The following is a 12,566-nucleotide window of genomic DNA, read 5'->3' on the forward strand; positions in this document are numbered from 1 at the left end:
CACAGTGCGTGGGATCCGCATGTAATTTTTTTTAGACTGTGAATTATATACTTAAGAATGGCGTTCATTAATGCAATATTTTCATTTGCAGTGAGCAAAAGCGGCTGTTGTGTCTACGGCAGAATTGATTTAAATGACTTCACTCCCATGGCCATTACATCATTGCCAACTTCCGTCGGATCGTAGTCGTCAAAATGGGATACAAGTGCCAGGGAAATCAGGAGGTTGATGAACGTCAAGAAGGCAGACGCTTGCACAAGACCTGAGGAAAATAAAATAACTTTTTGAGCAGCCTGGTCGGGGGCCGTGCGATGGTGTCAACGTCTATAAAAAATCCTCCAAAATATGAACAGAGCTAGGCCGACAGAAATGCGCGCAATTTATTAAAGGTGAAACCGCTAGAAATCTCAGGACAACATTAGCTTAAATGTAAAAGATGACCTAAAAATAAGAAACCATAACGTTGACAGGGCGGCCAAATTTTGGTACAAATAAATTGGCTGTTGAAGCAGTTCAGCTGAAACCCGATGTTGCGAAATAAGGCAATGAGATTGTCGGCAGATGCTGAAGGGAGGTCAAGTAGGTCCTGTTGCCGACGCCAGCGCCCGGCAGCTGTCAGGCGACTGCACATATAAACGCCTGGTCGTCAGTCGTTACAGGGTGATTCGGGCCTGAAATATTGGACGCGCACTCCATTACATTAAATACAGTGCACTCTACGGTGTCATATTTCGACGGTTGGTACCGATTCTCGGGCATGAGGATGAGAACAAATTGTCTCGCGTGCCGACTATCACCTTCCTCGAACTTCCAACATTCCTTACCCGCCATAGTGGCTTAGTTTTATTGGGTTCGACTGCTAATCACGAGGTCTCGGGATCGAATACCAGCCACTGCAGCCGCATTTTGATGGGGGCGAAATGCGAAAACGCCTGTGTACTAGGGTTAGGCGCACGTTAAGGAAACCTAGGTGGTCCAGATTATTCTGGAATCCCCCACTACGGCGTGCCTAATAATGAGATCCTGGTTTTGGCACGTAAAACCCCATAATTTATTACGTACCATTCGTTAAGGATGTCCTTGGCAGTCGCACAACTCTTGAATACAAGTAAGTGTCAGGAGTTGTGCGCGAGGTCTCATAGTATGTTGGCAGCCTTTATGGCGTTCGACAGTCGCTAGTCTACATTGCGGCTATACTATAAAAGCGGAACGGCAACATGGTAGACAATGTGGAGAACAGACAAATCTCGCTTATATTACTGCACAATAATTTTAAATAGCGGCCTTCCTTCACGCACGTTGATAACCGTGACAGGAGACTGCTTTGGGAAGCAACTGCAAGTACTGTATACGACATACCCAAGGGTGTACCTGGCCCGGTGGCCAGTAAATGTGACGCAATATTGCGAGCAGCTTCTGCCATAGCATGCTAACGGACGACGACACAGAGACAGTTTGCTCGATTCTTGTGTAGTGACTTTTGGGTCAAGGTGCAAAACCAACATATCCATCTACACTTAAACATCTCGATTTGGAGCTGCTGCGGTAGCCCATGAGGGCGGATAGCAAAGCCGCTAGGGAAATGACTGGGGGCACCTTAACGAAATCGATAGGTCAAAATCAAAAGCCGTCCACGACGGCGTGTCTCGTAGACTCTGTGCGATGTTCGGACGATAAGAATGTGTGCCGACTGAAGCAAGGCTGCCACGGAGTGCTTCTGACGGTTACCAGAGGTTACCCTAGCTAGATTACTCCGTAGCATCAAAAATGAAAAAAAAAATGAAAAGAAAAAAGAAAACGTATCATAAGCCCAGACTCAATCATCACTCGTCGTTTTAAACCTACCTTAGGATGACAAGTCATTTCCAGGCGACGAACGGCTACGCTTTATCAAGAACCTTGATAACGCGGCGCGACAAGCATTGTGGCGAAGTTCAATGCGCAGGGATAGCTTTCAATTATTTTATTTTTGTTTTGTTGACGTCATCATCGCGTCACTGCGGCAAGTTTGAAAAGTTTAAGGTCAGCACGCCACGCGGTGGCATTCACGCGACCTAAAATCTCGTGTCCAGAAAAGCTGGATACGGTCGCGATCGAGTAGGATTCTACTGTACGCCCGGGGCTCGTGGCTCGCGGGGCGATTTATGTGTTGGCGGGCCACGCCATTGCACCAGGCCGGCTGCACCTAGGTGTCTGAACCTCGAGCAAGCAACCACGTGGGGTTGATTTAAGTGATGCCGGTCTGTGCGTTCCAAAAAACCGGACTAGTAAAGGGGTTTGGTCACAGTGCGTGTTGTTGATGGTCCCGTCCACTTTAAAAGAAAAGCTGATTGGTAGAATGTGAGCGAAGATACCTAAAATAAAGTTACCGCCCCAGTTCGCAAGGGTATTTAAAAGAGTGTTTAGAGATGAGAGGGGTGAAGCGAGCGAGCCGATAATCGGCCACCGCTGGTCGATGCATGCGACTTTGTCCCAATAAACTAGTCTATTTCTAAGTTGGGCCTCCCTGAATGCAGAGTCGCCGAACGCCGACGATCTATTTGAAAAATCGTCTGGCTGGAGGACCTGGAGCCTAAGAAACTTAACTACCTTCCTTCTCAGTGTGGTGTCCGCGAGATCGTTTTAGAAATTTTAAATTTACAGGTTGGCATGCATTGCTTTAAGGGTGCAATCAGACTAGCAGCGATTACTCGTCTCCGTCATGTTCTATGCACAGCCACCTCCGGCAAACACACGCACACACAAAAAGAAAGAGCAAGCACGTAGTATAATTAAACTCCCAGAAAGAAGAAAAAGAGGAATAACTTTCTTTACCAGTTCCTATTCTCTAAGATTCCGTGGAGCAGAACATACGGGCGAGTAAATATCGGGACCAGACTGACCGCCTTTAGCGTTTTTTTCACTTCAGCTATCAGTAATGTACCGCTAACACGCGCGCGACCACTTCCCCTCCTCCTATCCGCAACACACACACGCATTCGCATCTACGCAGATACGCGAAACACGCAAACCCAGACAGGCTCATGCATGCGTGATACATGTAAGTGCCTCCCCCCTACCCCCCCGAGAACGTGCAAAATAAAACCTTAACCGAACAGCGCATGGCATGAACAAAACAGCAGAAAAAAAAACAACAACAGAGGAATGAACGCTCGCTTTCGCAACACCATAGCCGACAGCGGCACGCCGTAAAGACGCTCATTAATTTCTCACCCGCGATCGAACCCCGCTTCGGCCTTATCGTCGCCGACCACCGCGATCTCCAGCGCTCGTGAGTGCGCGCCTTGGCATCAAAGCCCGCTCTTCAAAGTCACACTCTCTCTCTCTCCCTCTCCACTTTCTCCTCTTCAGTTGACCTTGCCTTTGAATGTTCATAGCGAGCTCCTCCGGCGAGCCATCGACAGCTCTCGCCTCGCACCCGCGGCGTGGGGGAGACGGATGTGTTTTCAATTATAAACACCAACTCGGCTGGCACGGGATTTCCTCGAAGACTGCGAAACAACCGTCCCGGCACACTTTTTTATCTGGCCTCGTCCATGCAAGCCGAGAGAGAGATCGCGTGCTAACTCGCATTCGCGCGTATGCGTGTGCGTCTTCGTGACGGAAGGAGCTGTACGGTTCCCTTTAAGCAACAGCTGAAGCCCGGCCACATCCTTCAAAGCCCACCCCTCTTTAAGAGAACCCAACTGGGACGCTCGCCGGGAGTGCATTGACGGAAACCGCATTGACAGAGCCACGATCTTGAGTTTGGCGAAGGGAGCCGACAACACGCGAGGTCGAAGCTCGGGTTCAGACTTGTCGGAGAGGAAGCGTGCGTGAAGAGTAGTCATGGGGAGCGCGTGGATCGTCCTGGTGCTTCTTGAAGTCCTGGTAACCTCCGATGTCTTCGCACTGCCTGGTAAGTGACTCAAATGGCCGGGTACATTCTTCTTTTTGTCGATGCAGGGGCAATCGCTGCACCCAGCTATAGCAATTTTCATTCTGATCCGAAACGTTAGAAGCTAACTAAATACTGCTATCGCTGGATCGCAACGCTAAAGAATACTTTATTAATGGTATCGGAGGGGCCTTGCATGTACCGGAACGAAGAAGACTGTTCATTTTCATTAATAACTCCTCTTACTCGATGTTTGTGTTCCTTTCTCAGAGTGCCTACGACCAATAAGGACAACCACCTTGATAAATATTTTTGTCAGAGGAATTGGCTTAGGTAAATCTAAAAGAAATATCTTGCGGAAGTCTATTGGTATAGTCATTAAAGGGACACTGAAGAGCACTAAACGACCAAACCGCTGAAATCACTAAAATCACTAAAAGCATTAAAAATCTGTTCTGACAGGCAAAGTACTGTTTCATAACTTTGTCTGTCTATTCGAGGCAAACAGAGTTAGTGGGAAAAGTGAAGACTAACCTTCTCGTTTTCAAAACTTGAGCCGTAATTTGCTAACGCAACTTACCTACTTATTCCTTTTCAGTGTCTTCTAAATAAAGGAAAGCTCCCCAAAATTTATAAAGGAATCATTGACTTTGTTTCGGTTAAGCACCTGTAGCCACACAGCGTTTGGTCTAACCCTTTTTTTTGTCCTCCATATAGGATGCCACAATACAGCGTTACCGGACTTAAATTTCTTTCTACTGGGTTTAGCACTTCTTTTCTCCAGGCCCGTATGCAATTCACATCATATCAATACTATCCACAGCAAGTTCTCTGTACTGCACCCTATACTATTCACAGCAAGTTCACATTCAAATTGCGTAGGTAAGTGCAGAAGTTAATGGCTAAAGACTTTTCGCAACCCAATTCTTAAGGTGAACGCGCTAGCACGTGATCAGCTAACTGTTCGTCATCTGACGGTTGTCTGATTCATTCACAGGGATCGAAGTCCCAAAATCAACACTGGCACTACGGAATGTTGCGTCGTTTAGGGCTCTAGAACAATTTTGACTACTTGGTGTTGTTTAGCATGCTCCGCATACCCGCGATGCTTACGTCACGTGCTGAAGAATACAGAAGCTTCCATGGACTCTCCTTCAACACATTGTGAACAAGGCTTCCGTAGAGAAGCCGAAATGTCTAAAATATTTATTCATTTTTAGTACTTCTTTTGGTGGGTGTCTGTCGTTTTATTGCTTCATGTTTCATCCCGACCTGACGGGCGTCCGTCGCACCCTCGACTTCAACATGCGCATAAATCGAAATACAGGACCGACATTGCGCTTTACCCCTATCGAAATATGGCCGCCGGGGTCGGGGATCGAACTGGCGACCTCGTGCTCAGCAGGCGAACGCCATATCCACTAAGCCGCCACGGCTGGTAGCCCGTCCGTTCACGTGTAAATTGCAGAGGTCACTGTAAACATTCCTTTAGTGATAGGTCTGACCAAGCTTGACCACAGGTTCTTATCGCTTCGATATTCTATGGGACTCCACCTCGTTTTCTGCTAAGCCTAGCTGAACAAAACGGTCTGTCCTATTCCTATCTCACTGACTGGCTTTCCGCAGCTAAAGCGACTGCCAGCAGGAAGCTAATTCAAATACGAGGCTCTAAGCTGTAGAAACCCTAGGGACCAATTGCTCATTTGGTCGTTTAACTACGGTTGGCTCAAGAACGAACCCTATTGGCTCTTGGCTAGTACCTGCTGTCGAGAGAGAGATAGAGTGAGTGAGGGAGTTGGATGAAAAGCAGAAATGTCAGCCCTGCCTTTTACAAAGCTTGTTACTTGAGGTGATGTCATTAAATTGACATGAAGAAGGCAGAAAATTGTAAAAGAAAATAAAGCATAGGAAAACTAGAAAAAAATCAATATAAGATAACGAACACGGTCACGGAGCCTCTTCATCTGTCTGTCTGTCTGTCTGTCTGTCTGTCTGTCTGTCTGTCTGTCTGTCTGTCTGTCTGTCTGTCTGTCTGTCTGCCTGTCTGTCTGCCTGCCTGTCTGTCTGTCTGTCTGTCTGTCTGTCTGTCTGTCTGTCTGTCTGTCTGTCTGTCTGTCTGTCTGTCTGTCTGTCTGTCTGTCTGCCTGTCTGTCTGCCTGCCTGTCTGTCTGTCTGTCTGTCTGTCTGTCTGTCTGTCTGTCTGTCTGTCTGTCTGTAGGTCGCGCCTCGCAGTGACCCAAGTTGTCTACTAGCTTAAGCCAGTAGGTAGGCTCTGGCTGCTGTCTCGCCGACCCGACATGGGCGACGGCATATGTGCTTGAACAGACAAGTTACTGCATGATGGCTTCTGTCTGATCTAGAATACAACTCGGGTCACTGGTTAGCTGCCTCGGCTTCCATGCCCGACGAGAACACGTACGCTGCATATTTACAAAACTTGAAAGTATGTAACTGAAATCGCCGAGAATATTGAATTTCTCATCACGAAATTACATATGCACCACCACTCGAGTGCTAATTAATCGCAATAGCGTACATTATCATCTCAAAAGGTTACGTAATTTTGCCTGATATATTTCTTGAGCCATTCACCCCCCCTCCCCTCCTCCGTGCAGTGGGTGAGCGCAACTATTTGATGGACACGCAAGCAAGCAACCGAAAAATAAGATGACAGACTCAATTCACTATCGCAGAATGCTGCTGTATGAGTGAGCGCGTTTAGAGCCGAAAGAATAATCGCTGCTGTCTGTTTTCTGCTGTTCTCAGCCGCAGATGTGAGCAGCGGAGAAGGCTCGTTCCCACAGTGCGGGCCGGGAGAGGTGTTCAAGGAGTGCGAGAGCTCGTCGTGCGGCGAGCTGTCCTGCGCCCAGCCCGAGCCGACGGACGAGTGCACTCGAGACTGTGCCTACCAGTGCTTCTGCGTCCACGGCCTCTACAGAAACAGCCTCGGCATCTGCGTGCCCCTTGCGCAGTGCGACAAACCCAGGCACTAAATGGCAAAAGAAAGGACTAGGTACTGTACTGCGCGAAGACAGATCGCGTTCGTTCTCACTGATCGCAGAAAACCACTTTCCATACTCAACTCTTTCGGTGGCCGGAGTTTGGAAGCTTACGGACATGTTTTCTTTTTCAGTCTTGTAAGAACATGGCTATATCAGAGCCGGCTATCCCAAAATCTGAATTTGTTACTGATGCAACAATGGAAGATACAAAATAATAAAATAATATATGAAGAAACAATATACACACGCGAAAACAAGCGCGCGATAGCATGTCTCTACAGGCACCAGCAAAGAGTTACCAGCTGTAGTTACCACAGTTAGGTAACTACAGGACGATCACGTATTACACAGGAGTGAAATGGTCCACACAATTATTTTCATACAACAACAACAACAACAACAACAACAACAACAACAACGCTGGTGCATTTGCGTACGCGATATGTTAATATGCCCAAAATAGGGGCCGTTTGACTACTGTGCCCTTTAGTCCGCCAGCTATTAAAGCGCAGTGCCCATGAACTCTTCGAAGCCCGGGGGATAAAAGATCCTGGCACAAACAAAATAATTATGGTTCCTTTTGGCATTCTTTGCTGTCTGACTTTTCTGTGTATATGTGTCACAGCTTTCTTTTACAGGAAGAAAAATATGTATATAATAAAGGTTACTCGATTCCTGGCTTATGTTCACATGAATCAATAATGGCGTTAGCCAACACGTGACGACATGGTGGCGCAAATGGGAATGCCGGGTGCATTTGACGAACCTCTAACGACAATCATGTGACTCGCCACGAGGCAATATAAATTATCACATGCGCCGCTAATGCGAAATCGAAGTTGTCAGCCTGAAAACTTCTGAATTCTGTATTTGCTCCTGTCCACATTCGTTGGTGGCTTACGAGTTCTTGCGCTGCTATCAGCACTTTTTTTGTCATTCAGCTTCTTGTCACATAGCACATACACTTGTTATTTGGGCAATTTCCCTGTTGTTTTAACAAGCTCAGAGAGGTCGTTTATTTAGTATGAAATTTGTCTAAGTTACAACGCCTGCCTAGAAGGTATCCGACCTTACTTATTTTACAGCAAACCACAGGGCGCAACTTGGCCTCACTGTGCGATGTCGGAGTAGGGTTCGTGATCTGTTTAGTCAGCAGGTGGCGTGCCCTTCGGTTGTGTCTGCTTTTGTGCTTGAGCATTTGTTTTGAATAGTGTCATCTCATCAACGAGCGAATTTAATTGAGAAAAAGTGACGGGGTGAATTGATCAAGCACACCGCATAAATGTATGTGCAAAGCTTACTAATATCCAAGCAGACGGAATTTAGAACCTCCAAACAGCATTTGGAGATGGCACTGCGGTTCTGAAAGAGATGCTTACAACTGCTTCAAGGAAGGCCACACATGTGTGAAGAGTGAGCCACCCTTTAAGATGCCTTTAACAAGACATAATGAAGCTATCGTTTATGAAGTTAGAGCCGTGATAATGAAACTAGTCGGCCGGTTGCCATAGAAATTGCTCAGCTTAGAATTGCAACAAAAGTGGCATGAATATAGCATATTAAAAAAGGAAATTGAGCACGTAGTGAGTGCCTGCAACACTTTGCAAGGGATTTTCACCGAGGTAATTGAAGACCTGGAAGCTACAGCAGCGTGACGCCTCTGTTCATGCAGATCAGCGATTCCGTCAATGTTGGTCCGGCAAAGCACTTTGTTGATTCGACAACCGCTCTGCTCTCTAGACATGGGCCCGTAAGCCTTTTGGCTGGTCGCAAAAAATGAAAGACGCATGAAAAGAACCCACTTTCCAACTCTAGAAGATACGAAGGGCAACGCCACTGCCACCCCCCCCCCCCCCCCCCACTTCCCGAGAAGGGGTTTCAGGACTTGTTGAAGAAGTGAAAAGATTGGGAAGTGGGTGCAAGGGGAGCAGCAGGAGGGAGCTACTTTAAAGGGGATTAGGACAAGGAAAGCACGAGACGGCGCTCCTTCTTTTTTTTTTTTGGGTGCATTGTCGGATAAGTTTCAGACAGGCCTTGAAGTTTGGTGTTTCACATCACATCGACAGCACGAATGAAGCACCGACGAGCCCAACTAAGCCATTGGCAGCCGTAATAATACACGAAATTTCTAGCGCCTCATATGAAAGAGGCATATATACAGCAAATATGCTTCTTTGCATTATTCTAGCACTTTTAGAACTTGCCTTAGTAAATTGTTCTTTACACGTATAAAAAAATACAGAAGGACGAAGGAAGCAGCCGTAGTTTATCTTATTACGAGCGTACGTTGCCATAGTCTATTCGCATGTTCAAAATAACACTGACAAAAGCAGCGTTTTTCATGTAGCTGCTGTCATTGCTCTTGAGGTCATGAAATGGCCGCATGTGGCGGAAATAGGCACAAATTCACAGTGGGCATTCGGTTGTTTGAGAGGGGTACCTGTGCCACTGACCTCGTGTCCGTAATGAGCGACCAAATTGAGGTTTCATTGGAGCACATTGGGAAAGACAGCACAGATCGGCGATTGCTTTGGCTCTGAACTAATTTACTGAGAAAGCAACATTCTCCCATAGCGAATACCCGCATTTTGTTCGTCTGTTTGAGCTGGTTGCCCGCTTCTTCGTCAAATAATTGCATTCACTCGATACGGGGAACAGTACAAGAGCCCAATTGTTATAGGTTGGTTTGTTAATAGGAAAAGGTACGGTAGTGTAAAAACCGATATAATTAAAGCAAGGATTAAGTATATCTATAATAATATTTGAAAGGTAACTAAAATTGTCTAACAGAACATAAATAATAAAGTATATTAAGTAAGTTCTGATGTTTTATTCTTTGTGTTATACGCAACTTGCTTTCTGTATGACACAGTATACATGTTCGGGAATTCGGACAAACGTAAACACTGCCGGACTCTCGATGTCTCATTCGGCTATCTGCTTTTAAATAAAACCCATAGATTTACAAAAGCTATTAGTTGCAGTTAAGGCAAAGTCTCATGCTAAACTTTTTCTTTTTCGAAGCGGTTCAACATTGTACTATTTAAATATATTTGATTAAGGTAATCTTGGTGCATACTGTATGTTTTTGTTTGTTTTGTGTAAGGCAGTCATATTTTTTCGTTTAATTTGTTCAATAGGACAATGTCCAAGCGCTTACCTGCCCGACTTGACTGCGGCGTGGCATTTGGATCGTTACACCGTTTTATAAATTCAGTTTTTGTGTAAATTAATACTTAGGTCGCAGGTGGGAAGACAGTTACTGCGTTAAATACCTCATGCTGTGAAGGCTCGCGGTCTTGTTTTGAAGGTTGCAACTGTGACCTTCAATTCGATTCTTAGGCAAATAGGAAGGAAGGAAATCAACTTTATTCAGGTCCTGCAGGCCACGAGAGCTGCGGGCTCTCATGGAGTGGGCGTCTCCTACGACGGAACCGGGAGGTTGAGTTTCCTGGCGGCGTCGTGGACCTGCTGGACGGCCCAGAGTTGGGGAGCGAGTTCTTCGCTCCGGATTGCCTCTTCAAACTTGCGCTTGTCCTGTTCGTAGTTTACGTGAGCTTGCGAGCACGGCCAGAGTAAATGATAAACGTTAAGGGATGTATTGCAATTGGTGCAATAAGACTTGTCGTAGAGCTCAGGCATGTAATGGTGTAATCTGTTTTGAGTGGGGTATGTGTCTGTTTGTAGCATTCTGAGTGTAACTGCTTGAGCTCGAGTGAGCGTGCGGTGTGGCGTGCTATATTGTCTGCGTTGTAGGTAGTAGTGTTTAGTGACTTCGTTGTATGTAGTGGGCGCGTCCTTATTCTCCGAGTGGTCGGGTGAAGCCGCGCGGTCTGTAAGCGCGCGCGCAGCCTCGTGTGCCGCCTCGTTAAGGTTGGGGACGTCGCCGAGCTTTGGTCCTAAGTGTGCCGGGAACCAGTATATGAAGTGTTTCTTAATCTCTTTCTTTGAAACAATTTTGAGAGCCTGTGCGCAGACCGTGCCCTTCTGGAAAGCTCTGATAGCGGCTATGGAGTCGCTGTAGATATGGGAAAGATTGTCGTCGGTGAGCGCAACAGCGATCGCAACCTGTTCGGCCTGTTCAGGCTTCCTTGCAATTACCGTGGCTGCATATCTTGTGGATCCGCGGCCGTCCACAACCGCCACTGCGAAAGCTTTGTTTCCCGTGTATGCCGCCGCGTCCACAAAAGCTGAGCGTTCACGGTTCGCCAAGGCTTGGTTAAGAAGGAATTGTCCTCTCGCTTGTCGTCTGCCGCTGTTGTTTTCGGGGTGTACGTTTCTGGGTATAGGGCGGACCGTGATCCTGGCGCGTATGTCCCGTGGGAGGTCCGCAAAGTCTTTTTCTATGTGTCCTTGTGCAAAGCCTAGCTTCTCTAGGATCGTGCGCCCCGGAGGCGTCGTCGAAAGCCTAGCAAGCTGGGCGCGCTGCTGGGCTTCGGCAATTTCTTCCAGGGTGTTGTGCATGCCCAGGTGCCCCAGCTTCTCGTTGCTGGTGCTGGTTGGAATGCCGAGGGCTTGCTTGGTGACCTTTCTGATTTGGGCATTCAGTCTGTCTCTTTCGGATCGTGTCCAATTGAGCATTGCCGCAACGTATGCGAAGTGACAGGTGACGAACGCGTGTATGAGTTTGATGAGGTTATGTTCCTTGAGGCCCCTGTGTCTATTGGCAATTCTTCTGATGAGTCCAATAGCGTTGTTGGTTTTGGTGATGAGCTTCTGAACCGTAGAGGCATTGACGTCTTTAGTCTCTACGATCATACCCAGGACTCTGATTTTGTCGACGCACGGTATGGCGTGTCCCGAAGTGGTTCGTACGATAATTTTTTGATTATAGTCGAAGTCTGACGAGTATGGCCTGCGGCCTTTCTGCGTGGGTCTGCGTACGAGCAGCTCCGACTTGGTAGGCGAGCATCTGAGTCCTGTGGGAATGAGAAATTCTTCTATGGCGTTCACTGCTTCTTGCAAGATGTCCTGCACCATGCCCGGGGTTCCTTTGGACACCCACATGGTGATGTCATCTGCGTATATGGTATGCTCGAGCCCATGGATCTGCCCTAGTTTCTCAGCAAGTCCCGCCATGGCAAGGTTGAAAAGCATAGGGGAGATGACCGAGCCTTGGGGGGTGCCCCTGCTCCCCAGCGAGAGTGTCTCCGTGGAGAGGTCGGCAAATCGGAGCGTAGCCGTCCTGTTATCCAAGAATGACTTGACGTACGAGTGGAACCTAGCTCCGAGGTTGAGTTCGGAAATGGTATCCACAATGTATTGGTGAGAGAGGTTATCGAACGCTTTCTCTAGATCCAACCCAAGAATGGCCTTGGCGTTTCTAATGGGGTCATCAATGATTTGGTGCTTGATTAAAATCATGGTGTCTTGAGTTGATAGACCGGGTCTAAATCCGATGAGGGTGTGTGGTAACAGCCCCTTGGTTTCGAGGAATCTGGAGATTCTGTTTTGAATGGCGTGTTCCGCCGCCTTACCCACGCACGACGTCAGTGATATGGGTCTGAGGTTCTCGACGCCCGAGGGCTTGTTGGGCTTTGGAATGAGAACCGTGGTGGCGTTCTTCCATTCCGGTGGGACCCTGCCGGAAGCCCAGACCTGATTGATTTGATCCGCTAGGAACTGGACGGAGTCTTCGTCCAAGTTACGAAGGGCCTTGTTACTAATACAGGCAAATACTTCTACTA

At 47.4% G+C, this 12,566-nt stretch overlaps 1 protein-coding gene across 1 annotated transcript; it reads left to right on the forward strand.

The window, feature by feature from the left end:
- Positions 1 to 3,415: 3,415 nt before the first annotated feature.
- Positions 3,416 to 7,558, forward strand: LOC142589763 (chymotrypsin-elastase inhibitor ixodidin-like). Its single transcript, XM_075701343.1, has 2 exons — positions 3,416 to 3,898; positions 6,644 to 7,558. Exons 1-2 carry the CDS (start codon positions 3,829 to 3,831, stop codon positions 6,868 to 6,870), a joined length of 297 nt encoding a protein of 98 aa, XP_075557458.1. The 5' UTR covers positions 3,416 to 3,828; the 3' UTR covers positions 6,871 to 7,558.
- Positions 7,559 to 12,566: the final 5,008 nt, after the last annotated feature.

This window comes from Dermacentor variabilis, chromosome 8 (genome assembly GCF_050947875.1).
Source record: "Dermacentor variabilis isolate Ectoservices chromosome 8, ASM5094787v1, whole genome shotgun sequence".
NCBI classification, from domain to species: domain Eukaryota; kingdom Metazoa; phylum Arthropoda; class Arachnida; order Ixodida; family Ixodidae; genus Dermacentor; species Dermacentor variabilis.